Source organism: Aotus nancymaae, unplaced genomic scaffold (genome assembly GCF_030222135.1).
Source record: "Aotus nancymaae isolate 86718 unplaced genomic scaffold, 86718_ANA_hifiasm-v0.15.2.pri h1tg000003l, whole genome shotgun sequence".
Classification (NCBI taxonomy): domain Eukaryota; kingdom Metazoa; phylum Chordata; class Mammalia; order Primates; family Aotidae; genus Aotus; species Aotus nancymaae.
The window spans coordinates 7,963,949-7,989,200 of NW_026988414.1; the positions used below are offsets into that span (position 1 = coordinate 7,963,949).

At 53.6% G+C, this 25,252-nt stretch overlaps 1 protein-coding gene across 1 annotated transcript; it reads right to left on the reverse strand.

The window, feature by feature from the left end:
* Nucleotides 1–3,733: 3,733 nt before the first annotated feature.
* Nucleotides 3,734–24,943, reverse strand: LHX2 (LIM homeobox 2). The gene is made up of 5 exons (XM_012458165.2): nt 24,205–24,943; nt 22,536–22,738; nt 21,192–21,595; nt 15,437–15,642; nt 3,734–4,611 (listed from the first exon to the last, which is right to left on the reverse strand). The coding sequence occupies exons 1-5, from the start codon at nt 24,322–24,324 to the stop codon at nt 4,324–4,326; spliced, it is 1,221 nt and encodes a 406-aa protein (XP_012313588.1). The 5' UTR covers nt 24,325–24,943; the 3' UTR covers nt 3,734–4,323.
* Between the last annotated feature and the right edge of the window lie 309 nt (nt 24,944–25,252).

Consider the following 25,252-nt stretch of genomic DNA (forward strand, 5'->3'; position numbering starts at 1 on the left):
CCTGTCACCCAAGGAAGAGCAGGGGAGTCCTGCCAGACCTCCGGGCCCCTGACTTCATCACATCCCCAGCCTTAGATAAGCACCCTTGGAGCTGTAGTTCACCAGCCTCTCCAGGGCACCCCCAGCTGGGAAACTGGCCTCCACTCCTGAGGCTGTGCCGCGTCCTTGCCTGTGCCCTGGCCTGCTCCTCAGCCAGGAATCCTCCCTGGCTCCCTTCTCCACCTGGTCACCTTTTGTTCATTCAAGAGCCCAACCCAAGTGTCTCCTCCTTTGAGTCTCTTTGATCTTTCAGACAATTCCTCACACCGTCTCTGTGGCCCCCCGGGAGTTTGTCACACATGAATAAAGCAGGTCCATAGGCTCTTCCTGAATCCCCACAGCACCCCTGCAAGTGAACACCATTGGTCCCATTTTACAGATGAAGAGACTGAGATTCAGAGTGGGTGAGTGCCTTGCCAAAACTCTCTCAGAGCAGAGAAGACTGTGAAGGTCTCTTCCATCTGCCCCAGACCTGCCCACTCTGGAGGAAGGGAGACTTGGCAGGGTGGGTAGGGCCAGGATGGACACCCCAGCCTCTGAAGACCACCTAATCCCAGGCCTGGGTGTAGTTTCCAAGAATGAGGCATCTCTATATTCATAGAGGGTTGGGTGGCCCCCGATCCCCACTGCAGTCAGCATGCAGGGAGGTTCGGATAGGTCCCCAGAGCTGCAGGTGGCTGTGGTGACAGCACCGTCTCCCTCCCTTCCATCGTGGTGGACAGAGCTGGCCTGCCAGCCTTAGTGCTTTCCTCCCCTCACCCGCTCTCACTCAGTCTGAGTCGCTGCTGGTTTCTCTGGCTTTTGAGCTCACCTGTCCCTCTCTCGGCGTCTCTCCTTCCCAGCCTCAGAGGAGCCATCTCTGTTTCTCCTGCTGTCTGTCAGTCTTGGCCCCTCTCAGCCTGTCTGTCCCAGGGTCTCCCTTTACCAAGTCTTCCCTTCTCAATGTCAACCTTTCTCTCTGGGTCTCACCGTCTCTCGCGTGTCTCTGACCCTGTCTCTTCATCTCTGTCTCCATCCCTGTGTCTCTGCACCACTATCTGTGTTGCTGTTTTATTCTCTTCCTCTCTCTCCCTGCCTTTCTGCCTCTCGCTCAGCCCCTGTCTCTCTCTCTGCCTCTGTGTGTGTCCTGTCCCTGTCCCTTTCTGTCTCTGTCTCCCAGTCTCTGTCCCTGTCTCTCTTCCTATCTTCCCAAGTCTGTGTGTGTCTTAGTCTCTAAGCCTGGGGAGAACAATCCTTCCTCCACGACGCCCCCACCTCTGGCCCAGCAGCAGCCCTGGCTTCTCAACCTGCTCTTATGCAGGGGTGGGGGACCCCCGGGCATCATTCCAGGGCCCTCTCCAACTGGGTGCCAGCGCTGACAGACGAGATAGGGATCAGACTCCGCTCTGTTGGGGCCTGAGCAAGGGGCACAGCAGGCTGCGCGGGGGCGTCTGGGTGCCTGTGAACGTCTGCATGTGTGTACACCTGGGTTATGAGCGGGTCTCCTGTGGGGTGGTCTGGGCGTCTGTCTAGGTAGATTGGTGAGCGTCTGGGCCTGTTTACGTCTGTCTGCGAGCATCTGTGTGTGTGCGTGGCTTTGTGTGGTGCTGTCTGGGTGTGAGGACCTTAGCCTGTGGGTCTACCCATCCATGAGTGCCTCAAGAATGCGCATGCATGCGTGCGTGTCTGTGGGCATCCGTGTGAGTTGCTGGGGTAATTGGCGCCATGGTGTCTGGGTGTCTGTCTGCAGTCCAGGCCCTCTGCTTGCATTCCCTTGCAGAGTCATCAATGGAAGACAGACTCCATGGCCCCATTTGGCAGGTGGAAAAGTTGAGGTTCTTATCCCCCTTGCTTGAATGTGTGACTATGAACGTGTGTCTGCTGGAGGGTAAGAGCCTGGGATCTGGCGGCACAGACCTGGCTCAAATCCTGGCTCTTCCACCACTAGCTGTAAGTTGGCAAGTCTTATTATTCTCCTGAATTCATTCAGCAAAAAATGTATCAATCAAAAACAGATTTTTTAAAATAGGAGCTATCTTGGGAGGGGTTGAAGGAAGGGGGCCTAGGGGAGACTTCTGGGTGCTGAAAGTGACACCTTGATTTGGGTGCTAGTTAAATGGGTGTGTGTTCATTTGAAAGACATTAATCAGGCTGTTTGTTACAGATGTGTGTCACTGTATATTGCAATATAAAAGTCTACAAAAATGTTATTGGGCGTCTACTGTTTGCCAGACATTATAGTAATAACAATAGTGGGACGTGTGTCTGTGTGCATGTGTGCATGTGCAAGTATGTGTGCATGTGCATGTGTGTGTGTGTGCAACGTCCTCAGGGTTTTTAAGAAACATTTCAGAAAGTCAGTCTGGGCTTGAAGCACACTCAGCCCTTTCCTGCTCCACTCCCTCCCTCCACTCTGTCCCAACAAGGAGGGCAGAGGGAGGAGGAAAGACCTCAGTCCTGGGCTGGATGGTTCCTCTGCCCAATCTTGCCTGGCTGTTTCCTCTTCGAGGTGGCCATGATTTTCAATCTAGATGATCAAGTTGGTGGGACATTTGGGGGCATTTGGGCGGGTAACTGCTGACATCCAACAAAGCTGGTAGCAGAGTACTCCGAAGCAGGGCTCAGAGTGAGAAAGGAGGGATGTCATATGTCCAGGGGACAGACACCACACCTGCTTGGTCATTCAGCAATGCCAGAGGATGGCTGGCTGGATACACACATTCCTGCTCTCCACCTGCCGAGTCCTCACATCACCTGCCTGTCATAAAGTGCAATGCATCAAGCCCTACTCTAAGCCAGGCCTATGCTCGGCCCTTCAGCACATCTTACCTTGCCCCCACTACAACTGCCATGCAGAGGGTCCTTCATTATCTGCATCTCATAGCTGAGGAAACTGACGCCTAAAGAAGGAAATGACTTCCTTCAGCTCACCCTGCTCGATAGTAGAAATTCCAACCTCATTCTGCCTGGCTGCGACCCTCCACCCTCTCTGGGTGTGTCTTTCCTCTGGGCTTCTCAGGTTCCCTGAAACATCAGGAAAGGAATGGAATTCATTGCTTTTGCCCTCTCTGGAGATTTTTTAATTTTGTGTCATTAGGAAAATGGAGGTTAAGCTGGCTTTTGGTAACTGCGTTCCCTCCTAATAGGGAGAAGCTGCAGGTTTTTCAGGAGGCCTCCCTGATCGCCTGACTTGCCTTCCAGCCCAGCCAGGAGCAGAAAAGGGCCTCTGACTTCTGCATGGCAAGCATCTGGCAGAGTGTGCTGAAAGAAAGAAGGAAAGGAGGAAAGGAAGGATGGAAGGAAGGAAGGAAGGAAAAAAAATACAAGGGTACAATGAGAGCATATAACACAGAGACTTGATCTGCTAAAGGAGGTAGTCAGGGAAGGCTTCCCTAAGGAGGAGGTGCGGTTTATACCAGGGAAGGAAGGTGGGGGGGCGGATGGAAAGGGACTTTGTTTGCACATCCTCCGCTTGAGCACTTATCACACCCTGTTAAGATATCTTTTGTCTACCATGTGTCACCACTCTGAATTCCTTGAGAGCAGGAACTGGGTCTTTGTCTCTGGACCTCCCTAATTGTCCAAAGCCTGGCACAAGACAGGGGCCCCAGGAATATCTGATGAATACGTGAAGACCTAGAATTTATCTCTGCACCTCAGTAAAACTCTTAGGCCCTGTGAATTTCACATCCAACCAAATGGCAGCAGCACCAAGTAGTTTTGATAAGTGGTTTTATTACTGGTTAGATTTTACAAATTCTGATATTCGAACAGACTTCCACCTTAAAATTCTAAAACAACAAAGCGACCGTTGGAGGGGGTTTGATTTTTCCTTTTTTTTTTCTTTTTTTCTTTTTAGGACTATTCAAAGTAACAAACTTTTTTTTGTTGTTTTTTGTTTTTTACATTTTTGCTCTGGTCATAAATATACAGAGAAAAAGAGGGAGAGAAAAATGAACAAGTCATCCGAAGTATGGAGATAAAACAGTATTCCTAAGGCACGTGGCAGTCTTTGAAAATACAGAAGCTCTAGCCAACTTAAATTATTCGTTGTTTTTCCTCGCTCAGTCCACAAAACTGTACAGTGACACAAATGTTGTGTTGCAGGTAATTCTTCCAAGTTGTTCCTCGGTCCACATCGCTGTGTTAGCCGGGTGCACACTTTTTTTTTTTCCTCTGTTTCCGGGCGAGATCCTAAAATGTGGTTAGTTAGTTGCTCAAAGCCTCTATTTTAAAATACACTTGGAATTCAACTAAAGATAATTTCTTTTTTAAAGAAATTGTGGGGTTGGGGGATGCGAGTCATTAGAAAAGGTTGGTAAGAGTCGTTTGTGAGGGGCTGTGGGGCTCGTGGCCCTCCAGGTTGCCAGGCACAGAAGTTAAGACGGACGTCACAGTTGGCAGGGTGGGGCTAGTCAAGTCTGTCAGGGTGGTGGGCGTGCTGGAGGGGCTGAGCGAGGCGTTGGAGAGCTCCGAGGCTGGGCCCGAGGGTGTCCCTGTCTGCAGCGCCGCGTCCGCCGACTTGTCCACGCCCGTGTTTTCCTGCCGTAAGAGGTTGCGCCTGAACTTGGCTCTGGCATTCTGGAACCAGACCTGCGGGGGATGACAGGGAAGGGCTGGTTAGCAGGAGGCAGGCGGGGCATCCCGCCGACTGCTTCACTCGGAGCTCTGCTGCCTCTGGGGACACTAATCTGCGTTTTGCCAAGAGGATCCAAAAAAGTCAGGTTGGCAGTATTTTATTTTTTCATTTTTTTTTTTGGAGACAGGGTCTGGCTCTGTCCCCCAGGCTGAAGTGCAGTGGCACAATCTCAGCTCACTGCAGCTTCAAACTCCTGGGCTCAAGCAGTCCTCCTGCCTCTGCCTCCTGGGTAGCTGGGGCTACAGGTGAGCACCACCGGTCCCTGCTTTTTATTTTTTGTAGAGACGGGGTCTTGCAATGTTGCCCAGGCTGGTCTCAAACTCCAGGCTTCAAGTGATCCTCCTGCCTCAGCCTCCTAAAGGGTTTTGGGATTACAGGTATGAGCCACTGCACCCATCCAATATTTTGCTCTTAATAAAATAAAGCAAAAATTTCACTTTCTTTACTGGGCTATGGCTGGGCTTCTCTTTCTGATAGGAGGTTCCGGAGCTGAGCTGTACTCCCGAATTTGGGAGTCACATATGGTCACTGAGCACTTAAAATGGCACTAGACTAAATGCCACCAGTCTGCAGGTGAAAACACACAACCTATCTGAAGGCTGAGTATGAAAAAGGCAGGTTGAATATCTCAATAGTTTTTATATTGATTACATGTCGAAATGATAATAGTTTGGCTATCCTGGGTTAAACAAAATACATTATTAAAATGAATTTTACTCATCTCTTCTTCAAGGAGGGCTACCAGAACATTTAAAATTTAAAATGAAATGTGTGGCTCATGTTGCATTTCCACACCAAACACACACACTAGACAAATCTTGATCCTTTTCTGAATGGTTGTTTGAGACATTCCCTTTTTTGGCAGTTGCCTTTCAGCAGACAATAAACCCCACAAGTTCTTGTTGGTAAAATTTTTTAAATGTTTCATGGTCAGTAAGTCTGGGAATGGGATAAAGAGCACATGAGAATCAGGCAATAATAATGAGTCACGAAGAGGAAGTGAGAGGCACGGATCCTATTCCCCATCATCGGTTGGAGAAGCCACCAGGTACCCTGGGCCACTGGGTATCAGGTCTCAGGGTGGAGGTGGGTGGAGCTGGGCAGAGTGGGAACAGCAGCCAGATCAAAGTGAGTCCAGGTAAGTTGAAACCCACAGTCTCCCTCCCGACCTGCTGCATCCCACATCAGCTTATGAGGGACGTGCGGCAGGGCACAGAGCTGCGGCTGAGCTCGGTGTGAAAAGAATGTCAGTGAGAGAACATGGGCTTACTTTCATTTTTTGGGGGGCACAGACACACACATGTCAACACCCATACCTTTGCACACATGCCTGTATGCATTCAGGAAGACACACAGAAATTCATCTAAGGCCAGGCACAGTGGCTCACACCTATAATCTCAGCACTTTGAGAGGCTGAGGCAGGTGGATCACTTGAGGTCAGGAGTTCGAGACCAGCCTGGCCAACATGGTGAAACCCCATCTCTACTAAAACTATAAAAAATTAGCTGGGCTTCATGGTGCGTTCCTGTAACCCCAGCTACTCAGGAGGCTGAGAATTAGCTTGAACCCAGGAGGCTGAGGTTGCAGTGAGCCGAGATCCCACCACTGCACTCCAGGGAGACCGTCTCAAAAAAAAAAAAAAAAGAAAGAAAGAAATTCATCTACACAGCCGGCCCTCAACTACAACCGACCGTATAACAGCACAAACATATTGAGACCCGCTGTACCCAGAGGTCCACGCAGTACTTTGGGAGGGGCTTAGGAAAGCCAGGCCACTGTTGGGGGAGGGCGGGGTTGAACCTTCCAAGGAAAAAGGCCTTCAAGGCAGGGCCCCTTCACTTCCCTTTGCGTGAGGAAAACACCCGCCAGAAGCCTCCCCATAAAACAAAGGGCCTCGGGGCACTCTGCAGATTCTGGGGTGTCCAGTTGCGGATTTCCAGATGTCCTGCATCTGCCTGTCTTCCCAGTGTCTCCTGCAGGAGGGGGAAGGCTGGCTCCTGGCCCCACCCACCCCTCGGGACCACCCTGGCTGCAGGGGCCTCAAACCCCCCTTTCTGGTGGTCTGACACAATTTGGGCTCAATTAAAAGCACAGCCACGAGAGTCTTGGAGTAAAGTGGGAGATCCAGACCGTGTGAAGTGAAGAAACCAAGCTCCCTCCCCAGCGCTGGATCTTCCCAGGAAGGCAGCACGCTTTCTCTGGCTCTCTGTCCAATGAAAGCCTGCTGTCCCTTCCTTCTAGGGGCTGGCAAATAAGCACAGTACTTCTCTGGCCACCCTGACATGCCCTCCCTGGGGTCGGGGAGGGTATTTCCCTTTCCCGGCCAGCAGAAATCTGCAGGGGCGAGACTGTGTCCTGGTAGCCTGAGGAATAGCTGATGAAGAAAATGGATGGAGAAAGCCCCCAGAGGCCCTGAGAGAGAGGAAGTGACTTCCCCAAAGCCATGCAGATCAGGGCAGAGAAGGCCGGAGCCTTGGTGCCGCCGCCTTGCCACTGTCTTGGCCTGTGTGCGTGCGACCCGTGAGCAGCCCGTGCTCTGTGCATCTGAGTCTCCACGCGGTAGCTGGAGCGGGGAGCCTGGGACAGGGGTGGAGGGTGCCTTGCTGGGTGCTCATTTGCTCATCGGTCCAGGGCTCCAAGACCTCGGGCAGGGCTGGACCCGGCTAGCTGCCGGCTGTTTGCTATTTCTCAGGCTGTTGCCCCTAACAGTGAGCTTGTAAACAATGACACCATCGTCCACAACTGCCTGCTCTGCTTTCCGGAACTGAGGCGCTGGGAATCCGGTGGATGGAAATTCAACAACTTCATTTAAGCCAGGCTGCGCTGGGGTTGTGTGGGGTTTGCTCTTCACCTTAAGGCATGCATCACTAGAATTCTCTCCCAAGTATTTCAGAAAGTCCACTCCTGAGAGGTTGATGGGCGCAGGGACCCTGTCTATGCTATCTTCATGTCCCCTGGGACGTGGCAGAGCTTCAGAATCAGTAATACGTATTCATAGGAATGGCTGGCATGTATGCACCTTTTACTATGTGCCAGGCCCCACGCCACCTTCCAGCAAGCACTGTCACAGGTTATTCTCATGAAAAGCCAAGTAGGCAGGTTCGATTATTGTTATTCTCATTTTATAGTTTTATTTATTTATTATTTATTCATTTATTTTGAGACAGAGTCTGGCCCCGTCGCCCAGGCTGGAGTACAGAGGCGAGATCTCGGCTCATTGCAACCTCCGTCTCCTGGGTTCAAGGGATTCTCCTGCCTCAGTGTCCTGAGTAGCTGGGATTACAGGTGCATACCACCATACCTGGCTAATTTTTATTTTCTTTTTTGAGACAAAGTCTTGCTCTGTCACCCCCAAGCTGGAGTGCAGTGGCATGGTATCGACTCACGGCAACCTCTACCTCCTGAGTTCAAGCGATTCTCCTGCTTCAGCCTACCGAATAGCTGGGATTACAGGCACCCGCCACCATACCCAGATAATTTTTTGTATTTTTAGTAGAGACAGAGTTTCACCATGTTGGCCATGCTAGTCTCAAACTCCTGACCTCAGGCGATCCGCCCACCTCAGCCTCCCAAAGTCCTGGGATTATAGGCGTGAGCCACCACACCTGGCCCCACTGTATAGATTTAAAAATTAGAGAGGGTCAGAGTGGTGAAGTCACTTGCCAGAGGTCACACAGAGGCAACCTGAGACTGGAATCCTTTTGCCCTAAAAAGGTCTTGCTACCTGAGGGAGGTAGCAAGTCTATGAATGAGTGAATAAATGAATGAATAAGCAGAGAAGCAACGATGGTGCAGTGGAAAGAACAGCTTCCAGTCCCGGGACTGCCACATGACCTCAGGTTGTCCCTCACCTCTGGACCTGCCTCAGTTTCCTCACTTTTACAGCACAAGGGTTAGACCACATCTCATGATCTCTATGGCTCTCGGGGTTCTGACAGGCTGGGATTCTTGGGCAGCTGCCAGCAACAAGGTGGTGATCTGCCCCACCCACCCATCTCCTGAAACTGACAGCCCTCTCGCTTCAAGTGCTGCCTCCCATTCCCTGCACTGTGTGTCTGGGACGACAAGGCCAAGTTCAGACAGAGAATCATCAGGACACAACTAACAGCAGGCGAGGGCTGCCCCAGCCTGGTGCCCAGCAGACCTCCAGTAAGTCCTGGGTGGATGAAGAAGCCCCCTCTGTTGCTTCTTGCCCCCTTCCCAGGCACTCACTGGCCCTACAAGCTGTGTTCTGCCTCCCACACCTCCTTCTCCAGAATTCTTTCATCAAGAAAGCCAGAAGGGCCAGTGGGAAACCCATTTTGCCCCCAGCAAATCCCCACCTGGGATGCTAAGGAAATCACCCAAAAGATGAAAGCTTCATGCCCATCATGGCATTGTTTATAACATCAAACTACTGGCTGCATGCAAAGTGTCCACTCAGATGTGGTAAGTGGGAGTCATGACACAGCCACTCCACAACGCCACAGGGGAAATGTGATGGCTGGTAGGTGAAAAAAAAAGGATAAAGAAATTATGTTCTCTGGTATTGTACCTTCACAAAGAAAATAATAACAACGAACAGTGTTCCCCATGAAGCACCAGGCATCGTCTTTTTCCCTTTTTTTTTTTTTTGGCGATAGAGTCTATCTCTGTTGCCCCAGCCAGAGTGCAATGGCACGATCTGGCTCACTGCAATCTCCACCTCCCGGGTTCAAGCGATTCTCCTGCCTCAGCCTCCTGAGTAGCTGGGATTACAGGCACTCGCCATCAGGCTCAATTAATTTTTGTATTTTTAGTAGAGATGGGGTTTCACCATGTTGGCCATGCTGGTCTCAAACTCCTGACCTCAGGTGATCCGCCTGCCTCAATCTCTCAAAGTGCTGGGATTATAGGTGGGAGCCACCGCACCCAGCCTATTTTCTTTTCTTTTTTTGAGACAGGATCTCGCTCTGTTGACCAGGCTGGAGTGCAGTATGGTGTGATTAGAGCCCACTGCGGCTTCCACCTCCCACCTCAGCCTCCTGAGTAGCTGGGACTACAGGAACATGCCACCATGCCTGGCTACTTCTTGTATTTTTTTGTAGCGACAGAGTCTCACTATGTTGCCCATGCTGGTCTGAAACTCCTGGGCTCAAGTGATCCGCCCACCTCTGTCTCCCAAAGTGCTGGGATTACAGGCGGGAGCCACCACACCATCCAGTGCCAGGCATTTTATAAGTCCCAAGCATTTTACACATTAACTCATTTGCTCCTTATAATAACCCTATGCGGTAGATGTGAGTATTGCTGCCAATTTGCAGGTACAGAGACTATGTGCCTCTTACTGCACAGCCAGTAAGAGGCAGAATTGAGATATGAATTTCAACAGACTGGTTCCATGCCCTTAACCACTACTTAACCGCTAAATAACACACTTTAGTTATTGGGCTCCTGTGCTCTTAGAAGGGTAAGTTTTTGGGTTTTTTTTCTATTTTTCTAAACTGTCAGTACAGCAGTTCTAGTATTTTGTAAACTTTTAAAGAAGTTTTCTTTAAAGAACCAAAAGTAATAAGCACCGAACTGGAAATCAGAAACCCTTGTTTCCAGCCCCAGGGTTCTAACCACTTTGCTGTGGTTCTCGGGAGAGTCACACCACCTCCGTGACTCAAGTTCCTCTCCTCTGAAATGAGAGGTTCAGGCCAAATTGCCTGTGAAACTCCACACAGCTTAGACCATCCAGGACACTCATCACTGCCCTGGGTGGTGGACAGGCAGGACAAAGACCACTTTACAAGTGGGGAAATGGAGGTTCAAAGAAACGAAGTGACCTGCCCTGGTATAAAGCGCACCTCCTCCTCAGGGAAGACTTCTCTGACTACCTCCTTCAGCAGGTCAGGCCTCTGTGTTATATGCTCTCATTGTACCCTTGTATTTTTCCTACCTAGCACATCTTCCATTTTATTTCAAGAGTTAAATAAGAATTCTATGGCCAAATAAAATTTGGGAAATGTTAGATTAGACTAAATTGAGTCTCTTTCAGATTTCTCAATGCCTGTATTAATGCTAACATGCTCTGGTCTCCAAGAGAAGGACATAGTCAACCTTGAGCCTTTCCCTAATCAATTTGATCTTAGAATCATTTTAAAAAAATACAGAGATTAATCTTAGCACGATGTCAAGTGTTTATCCCACATCTTGCTCCACATGCCCTCTGGCTGGACGTCCCTTGGGGGCTTGTTCACTGTCTTGTTCCGCACTGAATCCTCAGTGCCTCCAGCCCTCCCTGGCACATGGTAGGTCAGTGTGTCTGCCAACCAGGTGAGTGGCCAGAGGAAAGCTAGAGTTCTCAGCTCGTAAACTCTCACACAGGTTACTAACAACTAACTAGTCACCTGAAAGATGCTAGTTATTTATTTATTTTGGAGAGAGTTTTGCTCTGTTGTCCAGGCTGGAGTGCAGTGATACGATCTCAGCTCACTGCAACCTCCACCTCCCAGGTTCAAGCGACTCTCCTGCCTCAGCCTCCTGAGTAGCTGGGACTACAGGAGCGCACCACCATGCCCAGGTAATTTTTCGGATTTGTAGTAGAGACAGGGGTTTCTCCATGTTGGCCAGGCTGGTTTGAATCCCTGGCCTCAACTGATCTGCCCACCTCAGCCTCCCAAAGTGCTGGGATTACAGGAGTGAGCCACCTCGCCCAGCCTGAAAGATAGTTTTTAAACTGTTGGTGGTTAAAATGTATTTTTTTCCAAAGTCACACCAGGGAACCCCTATGGAGACCTTTACCCACCCAAATCAATCAGCTCATCACCTGTTTCCCCAAGCTTAGGGCATCTTAATATTCTGCCTCCCTGGTGCTTCCACAGGAAGGAAGAAAAGCAACTCCTATGTGCTGAGAAACGATCTCCATGCATTTGTAAAGCTAAAAGTCTTAACAGACCTCTTTCCAAGGGGCCCTGCTGTCTCCTAGTCACCTTGCCCACTGATAGAGTATTATAGTTGTCATGCTGCTGCTGAGGACAAATGTGAGCCCCTTTTACGTGATCAGCGCTTTACTAGAGGTTTCTGCTTTCCTACCACGACATGGCATCTGTGACCTATGCCTTCCCTCCTCTCCTGTTGTACTGCTGCATTCCGCAGCCAGATCCAAGGGGAGAAAAGTCACAATCCCTACAGGTGCAACATTGGAAAGAGCTTTGGAATCTGACCGATCTGCACTTGACTCCTGGCTTCATCACTTACAAGCTGTGAGACTCAGGGCCAGGGTCCTAGACTCTCAGAACCTCAGTTTCATCATCTGCAAAATGAAGATAATCGCATTTTTAAGATGTGTGCAAAAAGGGTTGCAGACTGAACAATGCTGGGTAAATGAGGGCATGAGATGAGCATGGCTGCGTCCTGACTGTATACTTTGTAAATTATACTGCATGTCATCTCATTTCCTCCATGCAACCACCAGTAAGACAGCATTCTCATCCCCATCTCACAGATAAGGAATCAGGCTCAGAGAGGAGAGGTTAAAGCATCGAAATCTCACTGCTGGTAAGTCAGAGAGAATTCAAACCAGTCTGTTACCTTTCAAAGCCATATCACAAATTGCCTCACCTAAAACTGCTCCCATCCCATGTCCCCCAGATTCCCCATCGGCAGTCAGGGCACCTGGGATCGAGCCCCACACTCCCAATGCCTGGCTCCTGTAGCCAGCAGCAAATCACCTCATCTTACTAGGTCTTAAGCTTCTCATCTGTAAAATGGGCAGAAAAAATATTAAGGTAAGGTAGCTAAGTGGCTGGAAAGATAATGCTTTGTAAACTGCTGTATCATCATGTACAGTAGGGAATATTTGGAATTCGTACAAATGTGGTCTGGGAAAAAGGGAGAACAGTGCTACAGGTATGCCTGCCCCCAACATACAGATCCTAAATGATACTCACACTCAGACAGTCATTGCCAGATTGGCTCAAAGAAGAAAGAACTATGTCCGTTGATCAGACAGGCCTGGATTTGGAACTAGCTCTGCAGGTAACTAGCAAAGTGTGATTTGGGGCAAGTGGAGATCATTTGGGCCTCCATGTTCTCATCTGGATGGTGGGGAAGAGGGATCATGATGCCTGGCACACAGAGCGGCTGGTCCCTCCTCTGGGGTCCCTCAGTATGTGCCCCAACTGATCACACCATGAGGACACTATACATGGGTCTGTCTCTATAGCTAACAGGTGAATTTCCTCAGGGCCAGGACTGTGGTTTGTTCATCTCTGTGTCCCCAGGGCCTGGTGCCAATACGTATTTCGTCAGATTAAATAACAAGAGGTAACTCTCCTGGAAATCTGATTTGTTCCTAAGCCAGGTGACCAAGCCTCCCACCTCCCCAAGGTCAACAGAGACTGGCTCTTCACTGGAGATTCCGATTCAACTATAGGTACTTACTCTTCATTTCATTTAATCTGGATAACTGAGAGAGGTTTGTGCCCTAATGGTGCCTTTTCTACAGATGAGAAATCTATGGCTCAGAGAGGCTAACTAATTTGTCCAAGACACACAGCCAGTGAACCCAGCCCTGGTCTTCCTGAACCCAGTTCTGTTGCCAGCTCAAGCATTAATTCATAGAACTGCCCTCCCTCCCCCAACCCCACTCCATAGATCAAGCTTATCTATGCCCTGGAGGGCTTTGAATGTGACCTAACACAAATTGATAAACTTTTTTTAAAACATTATTATTATTATTTTTTAGCTCAACAACTATTGTTCACGTTAGTGTATTTTACGTGTGGCCCAAAACAGTTCTTCTTCTAATGTGGCCCAGGGAAGCCAAAAGATTGGACATCCCTGCCACAGAGGATCTGGGTTGGTGAGGGAGGAAGGGTCCTACTAACCAGAGAAAAGGCCGCCCAACCCCAAGTCCTCAGTCCGAACTCACCCACGGCTGAAGGGAGGGGACGCCGCAGAGGGTCCTTGACCTAACCCCAAGAAGGCAAAGAACGAAGGAAACGCGAGCGGGACCTGCTACCCCAGCGGGTGTAGCCTTGTCCTTCACGCCACCAGGAGCCCAGGCCAGTGGGACTCGAAGCTGCCTGCAAAACGGACCCGAGGGAGGGGCGGGCCCAGAGAGGCGCATCGGCGTCCCATTGGCCAGCGCGCCCTACCACGGCTACGTCACGCAGTCCTCCCTCGCCCCGCAGCCCCTCGCCCGCTCCCCTTGGGCAGCGCTACCCAGGGGGCGCCTTGGCAGCCTAGAGTCCCCAACTCCCAGCTCCCGCGGCAGCTGCAGCTGCGGTTGCGCCGTGACACAGCCTCAACCCGCCCGATGAAAGACTTTTTTTTTCTTTTTTTTTGTAATTTCTGACAAACTCGCAAGAACTTTCATAGGGCCGCTGCGCAGCCCTCCGTCTCCATCATCCCCTCTATGTCACCTCCCAGCCCTCAGTCCCGGAGACCTGGGGTTGGAGGGTGGGTCAGACTGGCCTGGACTCGAATCCCCACCACCTCCCCTCCTGTTGAGACTGTCCGGTCACTTCATCCCTCAGGGTGGGTCAGACTGGCCTGGACTCGAATCCCCACCACCTCCCCTCCTGTTGAGACTGTCCGGTCACTTCATCCCTCAGTTTCCTTCCCTCAAAATGTGTGTCGCTGTCACTATAACCACACGTTCTGAAGAATAAATTGGTTAAACTTGCTTTGCTTAAACTTGCTATAAAGGGAGGCACCGTCTTGCCTTCTCTTTGTACGAATGGGGAAACTGAGGTCCAGCTACCAGAATAATTGCTTATACTAATGAATTCATGCCAGCTAATGAACCTAGTTAATGCCATTATTGGCCACTATCCACTGAGCACGTGTCAGGTCACGCCATAGTCATGTCATTTCAGTGGCTCCTCGGATAACCCCGAGGCATAATTTATTGTATCCATTTCATGTATGAGGAAACTGAGGCTCCAAAAAGTTAAGTGACTTGCCTAAGACCCTAAAATGAGTAAAAGGAGGAGCTGACAGTTTGAGTTGTGGACCAAGGCTCTGTCACAACTTTGGGTCATGCAGGAGCCTGGGACCTCCCCCTGCGCCCCCAGACTAGGGTTCTTAACATCTCTATGGAAATCGGGTGAAAGTTCTGGATCTCCTCTGTTAAGAAAGCACCCTCACATGTAAGTGTTCTGCTGTTTCACAGGCACCCAGCCACTCTGCCACCCCACCATGTCCTCTGGGCAGACCCAGCCAGGTGAGCTCTGCCCCTACCTGCCCACCCAGGGAATCTGCCCACACACACTCCCACCACCAAACCTTGCTTCCAGGAGAGTCTGGGAGGCAGAAGATAAATCTAGAGAGATGCCTGAAGGAAGAGAGAGCGGGAAGGGAGACAGAGGCAGACAGCAAGAGAAGAGAAACTAGAGTGGATGAGAAGCAAGAAGCAGGCGCTAACGACAGTCACCTTGGGTGGACGTCCTGGGAAGGGGTAGGCGGCCTCTAGATTTATCTGCCATGTTTGAACCTCTTATGACATGAACATGTGTAAAATGAGTGTCACTTGAATAATAAACAGAAACTAAGAATTGTTTACAAGAAAGAGAAGAGACCAAATATGGAGACAAAGAGGATGGAGGGATACACAAACAGAAAAACAGAGGCAAAAACTGAAAAAGAGAAAAGACAAAGTAAGGAAAAAAACCTGAAATACAGATAGGGAGAGGTGAAGAAAGAGAATGAGAAAGATAAACAGAGAAGCAGACACAGGGTGGAAGCTTTCCAAGGCCCACTGTGGGAGGTGCAGGGTTCCACCCCAGTCCCCGATGGTTCCCCCCACCCCCACCCCGGCCCCGGCTGACCTGGAGGACCCGCTTGGTGAGGCCAGTCTTTTGCGCGAGCTGCTTCAAGTCCTTGGCGTCGGGGTTGTGGTTAATGGCAAAGTAAGACTTCATGGTCCGAAGCTGGTGGTGCTTGAAGGATGTGCGCATGCGCTTGGTCTTCTGGCTGCTCGGGTAGGGCTGGTCGCGGTCCAGGTGCTCTGCATCGTTTTCGTTGCAGCTCAGCGCTAGGGAGGAGACACACAGCCGGCGGCGGCCGTGAGCGGAGGTGAACTTCCTGACCCACCCACCCCCATGCCAAATCCACACTCTCCCCACCTGCTGCCAAACTCTTCTATCCTTAACCCTGCCGCACGCACGTCTGAGCCACAACGAACTGGGGACATTATCCCCACTTTATAGATGGAGACACTGAGTCTCAGAGAGAGCAATTGCCCAGGATCACTCTGCTAGGAACTGCTGCACTGAATCCCAGCTCTGGGAGAATCCCAAAATCATTCTGAGCATTATGTTATGATAATAAAAACAGTAGTAGCAGCAGCAGCAGTAACAACCACAACAGCTACAACTTGTTGATGGCTGATTGGACTCCAGATGATGTGTTAAAAGGCTTTCCAGGCACATTTTCATTGGGAAACAATCCAAGGAGCACCAGGTATTATTTTCCCCTTTTTACAGATGCTGAAACCGAGGCTCAGCAAGGGAAGTCTCTTGACTTCGGACACAGCAGGACAAGGTCTCTGGGCCTGCACTCCTCCTGTTTCCCAAGGCACTCCTAAGGATGAGTGCTCTCTGCCATCTCCCCCTACCGCATCTGGGACTGGCACTAAAAACTACTGAGAAAGAGACTCACTTTCATTTCAACACACCCAAAAGTACTGAAGGACCCCTGCAGCCCCAACACTGGGCCAAAGGTTGGAAATTGCATTTTGCAGTTTAATCCTCATCATTACCCTGTGAGACGGTTGTTTCCCCGTGGAACAAATGGAGCAAATTAGGCTCGGGGAAGTTCAGAGACCTGCTGCAGTCCACAGACAGTGGCAGAGTGGAAGGGGAAGGAAGTCCAAGGAAGAAATAAACATGCAGTAGACACCTATGGTATGCGTTTGGCTTTACAAATGTCACTGTACATTATTACCACTCGGAGAGGTGGCTATGACTCTTCCCATTTTAGAGCTTCGGAAACTAAAGCTAATGGAAATGAAGCCACTTGCCCACAGCCACACCACCTGTAAGAGTGATCTGAAACTGTTGAGCCTGGATTCAGCACTGGAGTCCTCCTCATTTTCTTCCACTACACCACAAAGGGAGGAGGGAGCCTGTCCCTACCCACAAGGGGCCTCACGGGGGCCAGGCTGCCAATACCTAGCTGGCGTTGGGGTTGGGGAATATGGGTGAAAACGTGGGCCTCAAAAAATTGCTCAGCCACCTGGAAGCTGATGAGGTCAGGCAGGACCCCTCCCAAGATCCCCTCCTAACCTCTGGAGACGTGGGCACCCAAACTTATGGTCTTGCCTTGGGGTAAGACTCATAAGAGGCTCACATGCAGTCCGCCTGAAGTGGGGAATTGAGAAGATACCTTGTGCCCTTATCATGTATCTATAACAGAGTTCTAGATTTAGTAAATGAAAATACAGGTTGCCCAGTTAAATACAAATTTCAGATAAATAATCAATGATTTTTTTTTTAGTATAAGCGTGCCCTAAATATTACACGGGACATACCTATACTAAAAATGTACTTGTTGTTTACCTAAAATTCAAATACTACGGGTGACATAGCTATACTAAAACACTGTCATTTATCTGAATTTCAAATATTACACGGGACATTTATACTACAAATTTCAAATTTATTCGTTATTTATCCAAAAGGTAAATATTGCTCAGGACACTTACACTAAAAAATGTATTTGTTATTTACCCAAAATTCAAATTTAACTAGGGGTCCTGCATTTTATCTGGCCACACTACCTCCAAAGAACTTTTACTCTGCTGGTGACCTCCCCTTTCCCCTGCCCAGGTGAGGAATAGCCCCTTGCAGAGAGAATTTGCAAGACACTGGTCTTGCCCAGGACTTTGGAGCTGTTAGCTAGGGGCTACACCTTCTAAGGGCCTCTTTCCACCCGCCCTCAGGTCCCCTCACCCCCGGGGCTGCACTCCCACAGAGAGCGCGCCCGGAGTGAAGAGCCGGAATCCTGCAATTTAAAGGGGATCAGAGGATGCCTCTGAACCTGATCCACCAGAACTGCTTGGAACCCGCGGAGGTGAGCAACCCTTTTCTTTCCCCCAGTTCCCAGCTCCACTGGGGGTGGGGCAGGCCTCCCCACGGGGGATCTTTGGGCCCATCCCTCCACCCAGCCCCCGCCTGGGCTTGGCTGCTGTTAATGAGCTCCGTGGGGATCCCGACGCCCCCTCGGACCCAAGGGACCTGCCCTGAGTGCCGCCTAGGTGGGGGAAGTGGTGCGGGGGAGGGGGACAGAAAGGGCAGAGAAAGGAGAGAAGAAGACAGACACTGAAAGGCAGAATGGAGGGAGAGAAAGAGAGAGGGAGTAGGGAGGGAAGATGGACAGAGCCAGGAAAAAGAGAGGAGAGGCAGAGCAAAAGAAAGCGAAGGAGCGGGGAAACCAGAGAGAGACAGCTACAAAGACAGCAAGAAACAGACAGTGAGAGCCGAGGGGAAAGCGAGTCCCGGAAACAGGGGCAGCCTGTGGCGAGGGTCCGGTGGCCGAGCTGAATCCCGGGGCTCCAGGAGACCCTGTCCCTGCGGGGGAGGCCTTTTCCGAAGCCGTGACTGGTGGGGGAGTTGGTGAAAAGAGGAAAGAAGGGGAATGGAGAAAAAAGGAAAGGAGCCGTCCCTAGGTAGTGAGACCGAGGTTGGCCAGAGGCGAGGGCAGGGGGCGGCGGCGGGGGAGGCAGCCGTGGGGCCCAGGTTTGGCCGGCGCCCCGAACCCCCTCACTCCCGCCCCCAGTGCCCGGGCCGGGTCAAGATTCCCCAGGATCGGATCCGGGGAGGAGCGAGGGGCCTAGAGGAGGGGGAGGACCCGGGCTTTCTCTCTCCTTTTTTTTTTTTCCTCTCAATTAGGCCGATTCAATGGAGCTAAAGAGCTCGTAAAATCATGAATAATTTACTCGTGATCTGTTATTAACCCATCGGGTTTCGAGCTCTTGTCGCTGGGACTGAACCTGTAATCAAATCTGACTTCGCCTCATTTTACTAAAGACGAGATTGTAGGTTCAATTGTCTAAATAATGGATTGGAATCAAATCAGTAATTACGCCGCCAGGCACACACACACAAAAAGCTGGGGCTGGGGGAGGCCGGGCGTCCGGCAGGTCCGCGCGGGACTCCCGCGGCCGCGGCGCGCAAACCCCGGCGCAAAGAGCGCGGTCGGGGCCCCTCGCCTGCTCCCGCCTCTGTTCCCGCGCCCCCAGCCCGCCGGCAGCCCCGCAGGGGTGGCAGGAGGTTTTCGTTCCCCCAGGGCCGGGGCCGAGGGGCTGCGGGAAGAGGCCGCTGCGGCCCCGCCCCGGAAGGACTTTCCGACCCGCGGCTTTGCCCTAAGCCGGGCTCTCGGCACCCCGACGGCGCCCCTCCCCATTCGGCCCCCAGCTCGCCCGCCCTTCTGGAAGGTGCCGCCGCGCCTGGGAGGGACTGTCCCTAGAGCAAGAGGCTTTGCAACGGGTCGGCGTGGCTGGGCCCTTGGATGTGGGACACTGCCACAAACAAGCTCATGCCCCCACGGTTGGAACCCTGCACGCACACGCACACGACCAGCGCCCGCACACCCCGTCCGCGATCGCACCCTCCAGGGTCCCCACTTTCCAGCCCTAGCTGCCCATCGGCCCACACAACAGCCATATCTCTCCTGCCAGTGCCGGAGGGGAGGGAAGGGAAGGGCGGACGCCAGACCTGGGAAGGCCGGGCTGGGCCCCGCAAGGCAGGGGAGATGCTCTCTTCCCCCGACCTAGTCCCGGGAACCCCGAAGGAGCCGGCCGCACAGCCACCACCGGTGCATCGAACGACATTTCTCCCAGGACTAGGAGCCCCGGCCCAGGCCGGAGAGGAGGGCAGGGAAACAAACAGGGACACAGTGAAAGATATAGAAAGGACAGAGAGCAGAAAGGAGAAAAACAGAGAGGGGAGCCCAAGAGAAAGTAAGATGGCTGAGTGGGGGGTGTCTCTTGTAGAGGTTCAACAAGGCTTGAAATTCAGCCTCCAGCCCATCTCGCTGGGGGAAACGGCTGAGCAGCAAAAAGCACAAATAAATCTCTGTACCTTCTACTCTCTTTTCACACAATTCTAAACCTGCGTGCCCAGGAAAACAATACCGCTCCCCAGCTACCAGGTGCCCGGGAGCCGAGCCCTGCGAGGTGCTTCTGACTGGAAGCTGACCCCACTTAATAAATAGAATCGGCCTGGTTTAGAGGGAGTGGGTCCGAACTCGATTTATTTTCGGGGTGGTAGGAGATGAGGGACGGAAGTTCCAGAGAGCCACATCTGTGGTAGTGCCTTCAGCAAATCTTAAATCCGCGCCACCGACCGGCCTACTGCTGCTTCACCATTTACCAAACTGGGGGCTGCGTTTCCCCCCGAGTTGTGCACACCGAGACGCACGCCCCATGATCCCCAACCCGTGATTTCGTTGGAGCGAACAGGGGACACCCCCACCCGTCCTTCATTTCCCTCCCCATTTAACTCAGATTCTTTAAGATGAAAATAACTGACTTCTTCCCCGCCGCAGCCCCGTCTGCACGGTCTTGGGTTTTTTGTTTGTTTGTTTGTTTTGTTTTGTTTTTCCGCTTGTGCATTAGACTAAAGGGAAAAGGAGGAAGAACACAAAATCGCCAAATCTGATTCTGTTGCAAACGAAAGAAAGAAAATAATTGCAAATAAACTCTAGTTCGGAAGCCCTGAGAGTCATAAACCTTTCCGGGCCTTGCAGACTTCGGGCAGATGTTGACGGCTCAGTTGCTGGGACTCAGAACCTTTGCAGCTGTCCTGAGCAGGGAGGGACACGGGAGGGGGCAGAGCTACTCCGGGAATGGCCTGGGGTTCAAAGATGCCGGAAATCCGAACCAAGTCCCCCCACCTCTCCCCACCCCGCCCCGGCGTGAGGCCAGGCCTGCTTGGGTCTGGTCCCCGCCTGGACGCCCGCTTCCAAGGGTCGCGGCCCTCACCCCAGCAGGCGCCAGGAACTCGGAGGAAGGAGCCGGAGAAAACTGAGACCGGCTTAAAGGCGGACTGGGCCGAGCAAAAGAACCCGCTGCCTTTGCTTTTCTGAGTTCCCCAAGCCTGCCGCCCTTTGGGACATTTCACACGGTCGGGCTGCATGCCCCTGGCCACAGCCAACCCTTTCTCTTAGGACCCTCGCAGCCCTGCCTTGTTCCTCTGCCGCCCTAGCTCCCCGCCGTCAGCCGCGCCAACCCAGAGCCTGTTTGGTGTTGGCGCCGCCTTGCTTTCTCCATCCCTGCACTTTCTGCCCAGCAAAGTGGGGCAAAGGCCCAAACCAAAAAGCTATCTCCAAAAAAACAATTTCTCAGCGACAAGGCCCTGCACCGGGCAGTAAGGGAGGACTCCACTCTCTCCTCCCGCTCCAGCCGAGGACGAGGACGAGCAGGCGGGAAGCCCAGGGAGCTAATGTCCCTTCTGCGAGGCCATCCGGTACGTCAGGCTAGCTATTTGCCCAGCACACAGAGATTCACTCCAGCTCCCAGCCGTCGCTGCCTCGCACTTTCCCCCAGCCCGACGGGGGGCGCTCAGTGCGCTGCACACTCACCAGCGTTGTAGGCCGCCAGATCCGCACCGGGGCCTGGGCTCTTGCGCTTCCTCGGCCGCCCCTTCTGCACAGTGCCCACACCATTGTAGTAAGGAAGACCCAGAGGGTTGGCCCCTGCTGCGCCCAGCCCTGCGCTCTTGGCCGCTGCAGCTGCAGCCGCCGCCGCTGCCACGTCGGCGTGGTTGAAGTGTGCGGGGTACTCGCCCTGCAGCAGCGCCTCGAAGTGCAAGCGGCAGTAGACCAGGCTGTCTTTCATGCCGAAGTGGTCGCCTGTGGTCAGCATCTTGTTACACGTGGTGCATGTGAAGCAGTTGAGGTGATAAACCAAGTCCCGAGCGCGCATCACCATCTCCGAAGCTGAGATGCCCAGGTGGCAGCGGGCGCAGCGCTGCACAGAGAACCGCCTGTAGGGACCATGGAGGGAGGGGCTGTGGGGACATACGGTTGGGTACCCCCCTTTTCCTCCTCCAGGTGCCACTGCTGCTGTGGGGGGGAGCTCAATCCCCTCAAGATGGACAACCCGGCCTTTATTTGGAGGATGGGGGGAGAAGGAACTAGATTTTGACCCAGGCCTGGTCCTGTCCTAAAATAGTTTCTCTTAACACACTCTGGCCTACGAAGGCTTCTACTTCACCCAAAGTCTCCGCAAGCCCTAGGAAAGCCCTTCCCTAGAGACGGAGGGAGAAACTTACCACCTACCCCTTCCTCAACCTTTACTCATCCTCCAAACCAGCATCTGGGAATCCCACTGACTTGTAATTTGGAGGAAACACAGAGACAGGGAAAGAGAGAGATACAGCAGCAGAGACAGAGGCAGAGAGAATATACATAGACCCTAAGCCCAAAACTGGGAAGAAGGAGAAACAGGGAACTCGGAGTCTGCTAATGATTCTGGTTCTTTGATCTTGGCCAGCTTTCACTCCCATTTTCTCAAAAGACCCGGAAATGCACCTACTCCCACAGCTCTCCTTCCAACAGTTTCACACTGGCTTGGGCTGCCTAGGTTTGGGGGTACCTGTTTCTACAACCTCAGATTAACTCAAGAAACTTCAAAGAGAGGAGCAAGAATCCCAAACCAAGCTTTTTTATGGTGTAAGCTCCAAGAGGGAGGGCAGCTTCTGCTTTTTTCTGGTTCCCATACTTTGTAGACCTTTCCAAGGGCTCCCCAAATTGCTGCTTTAAAAGGCTATCACCCGGTTGGTTCTGGCTTGGAGAAGTTGGGGCGGGGGCAGCCCTGAGCAGTGAACCCTCTCCTGGGACTAAGGGGAAAGGAGAGGGCCAAACTGTAAGATTGTGCCTGAGAGTGGGGGGAGGGGTCCTGAGGGGCAGCTGGGTGGGGGCTACCTGTAGTAGTCTTCCTTGCAGTAGATGCTGCCGTCCTTGCTGAAACAGGTGAGCTCCGACTCCAAGTTGAGCTTGCACTCGCAGCACTTGAGGCAGCGCATATGCCACTGCTTGTCCACTGCCAGCAGGTAGTAGCGGTCCGAGATCTTGCCCCCGCAGCCAGCGCACAGCGCAGCACGGTCACTGCTGATGGACGGCATGGTCTGCGAAGGGAGGGAGGCGGAAGACGGCAGCGCCTGCGTCAGTCAGCGCCCCACCGCCGCCGGGAAACCGGCACCCACAGCTCCCTCTGTGGCCTCGGTTGCCCAGAACGCAGAGGGGGCTGCCAGGGCGTGCAGTGCACTTCCCCCACCCCAAAAGGCCCATTTCCATTTCCTGGCAGCTCAGAACCCAGGCCCGCCTGCACAGCGCTAACAGGCCACTGGCCCAGGCTGGGCTCCCGGCCTAAAAGGCTCTCCTGCTAACTTCTCTCCCTTCCAGTCCTCCCTGTCCTTTCCCCCAAAATGCTCGGACAGTGTTTAGGAACCGGGACAGCTACTCCAGTCAAGTCCTCCAAGAGCTTTCCCCAAACTGCTTCTTAAATGAGCCACCCGGGGGGTAAGGTGACCATTAAATCACCCTCCACACAGAATCCTCTTTGGAGAGACAGGAGAGTTCCTGGGCCCCAGCTCCCGTAAGGCCAGGACAAGTCAGGCAACTTCTGGCTCCTCTGCCTCCAGGGCTGGGGTCCGCTTAGGTCCTGGAATATGGTGAGTGGGGTGCAGAAACACCCTCAATGTCTCTGGGTGCAGGACAGGTTCGATCCAAACCCTCCCCTATCCAAAGTGACCAGCAGGGAAGATCTAACCCAGGAAGAAGGGCTCGGAGGCCCGGAGGCCACTGAGGCCGCTGCTCCTGCTCCCGGAACAGAGAAGCTTCTCCCGTGCTCTCCACCTCCGCGGCCTCCTAAAGGTCACTTCTAGGCCTGCTGCTTGGGCAGTGTCTGCTCGTCTAGCCCCCAGGGAGGTCCGAGGCAAGGAACTGGCTATTTGGAGCTGGGCCTGCAGAGCCAGGTGTAGAGATCTGAACGGAGTCTCCTTCGGCGAGGGCCAGGCCGGAGCCTAAACTCCGAGCCCTGGCCTGGCTAAGTCTGACCAGTCAAGGGTTGTGGGAACGCGATCAACGACAAATGTTGGCCAGGAACTTCGGCATCTGAAACTGCGCTGGGGGTCGAGGGGGATCCCCGATTGTCGGAAGCTGGGAGCGGCCCAAGCCGGCTGGAGCCCCAGTGCTCCCGGCTGGTTCGCCCTTCCCTGGCGCCGCCCGCGGCGCGGCCAGCAACCGGAGCCGAGAGGTGGAGGAGAGCGCAGGGCTGTCGACCCCGGCGCCCGGCAAGGTGAGAAGGGAGCCGCCGCCCCGGGCCGCGGATGGGACTTCGCTTCCACTTCGGAAGAAACGCTCTCCTCCACTCCCGGGGGCCGAGATTTCGGTTTCAACCTTGTTTCCCTTCACGCCCCAGCAGCCGGGTTTCCCCGGAGCCAGGAGCCACCGGCCTTGCATTCAGACCGAGGATCCCCAGCATCCAGTCCCGTGCGGCACGAAGGACCCTCCCCAAACTTCAGGGACAGAGGCGCTGACTGGCCCGGCCCCATCCCAGCTCTCAGCCCCGACCCCACAGCCGCGTGCCTACCGTCTCAGTGTCGCCGCGGTCGATGGCGGAGCTGATGGCGGGAGCCTCGCTCTTGGCCCTGCGGTCCATCTCGTCGATGACCCCGTGCACCTCGGGGCCCGACAGACTGTGGAACAGCATCGCGGCGGGACCGGCGGGGCCGGGGGCGCGGCTCCTCCGAGGGAGGGCTTGCCCCCCGCCTCAGCTGCCCGGCGCTCCTGGCGCTAACGGGCCCGGTGCATCGCCACCGCGGCCCCGGCCCCGCCCGAGCTCGGCTGCGCCCCCAGGCCGGGCTCCGGGCCCCGGGCGCCTGCGGGCCAGGACGCCTCCCGACGAGGCTCGGGGGCAGCTACATTGCGGGGCGCCTGGGCGACGGCGCCAAAGCCAGGGTCACAAGGGCACGGGGCAAGAGGGGGGAGCAGGAGAAGGGGGCAGAGGTCGGCGCCCGCCGCGGGCGCTTTCAAGCCGCGGGCATCGCCCGCCCGGCTTCGGCGCCCGGGGCGCAAAGCAGGGGCGCAAACTCTGCCCGAGGCGGCGACGGCTGCAGTCGGGTTTCACCCAGAAGACGCTAGGTGCCCGCGACGGCCCAGCTGCCTGGACCCCTCCCTGGGGTGCTCCCCCAGCCCAAGGCAACCCTCTTGGGCGCTGAGTCGGCGACTGGAGTAGGGGTTTCTCCGAAGCCAGCGAGCTGAGCCGAGCCACCGGGAGAATTGAAGAGGAGGAGGAAGAGGAGGAGGAGGAGGCGGAGGAGGAGGTGGAGGAGGAGAAAAAAAGAGGAGGAGCAGAGTGGGAGGAGGAGCCGCCGGCCGCGGCCCTAGCCGCGCGCAATGCTCTTCAAGCGCGCGCCTAGCCCAGCCCCGGCTCTGCAGTCCGCGCCAGCGCAAGCCTCCGCGCCTTTTCTACAGCCGCGCCTGACATCACGTCCTGCCGCCGCGCCATTGGCCGCTCGGCGCCCCAGGCCTTGGCAGCGCGTGCTCCGGGAAGGCGGGAGACCCGAGAGGGAGGGGAGAGGCAAGAGGAGCAGAGTGGAGTCGAGATGGTGGGAGCTGGTGGGCGAGGCTGGAGGGCG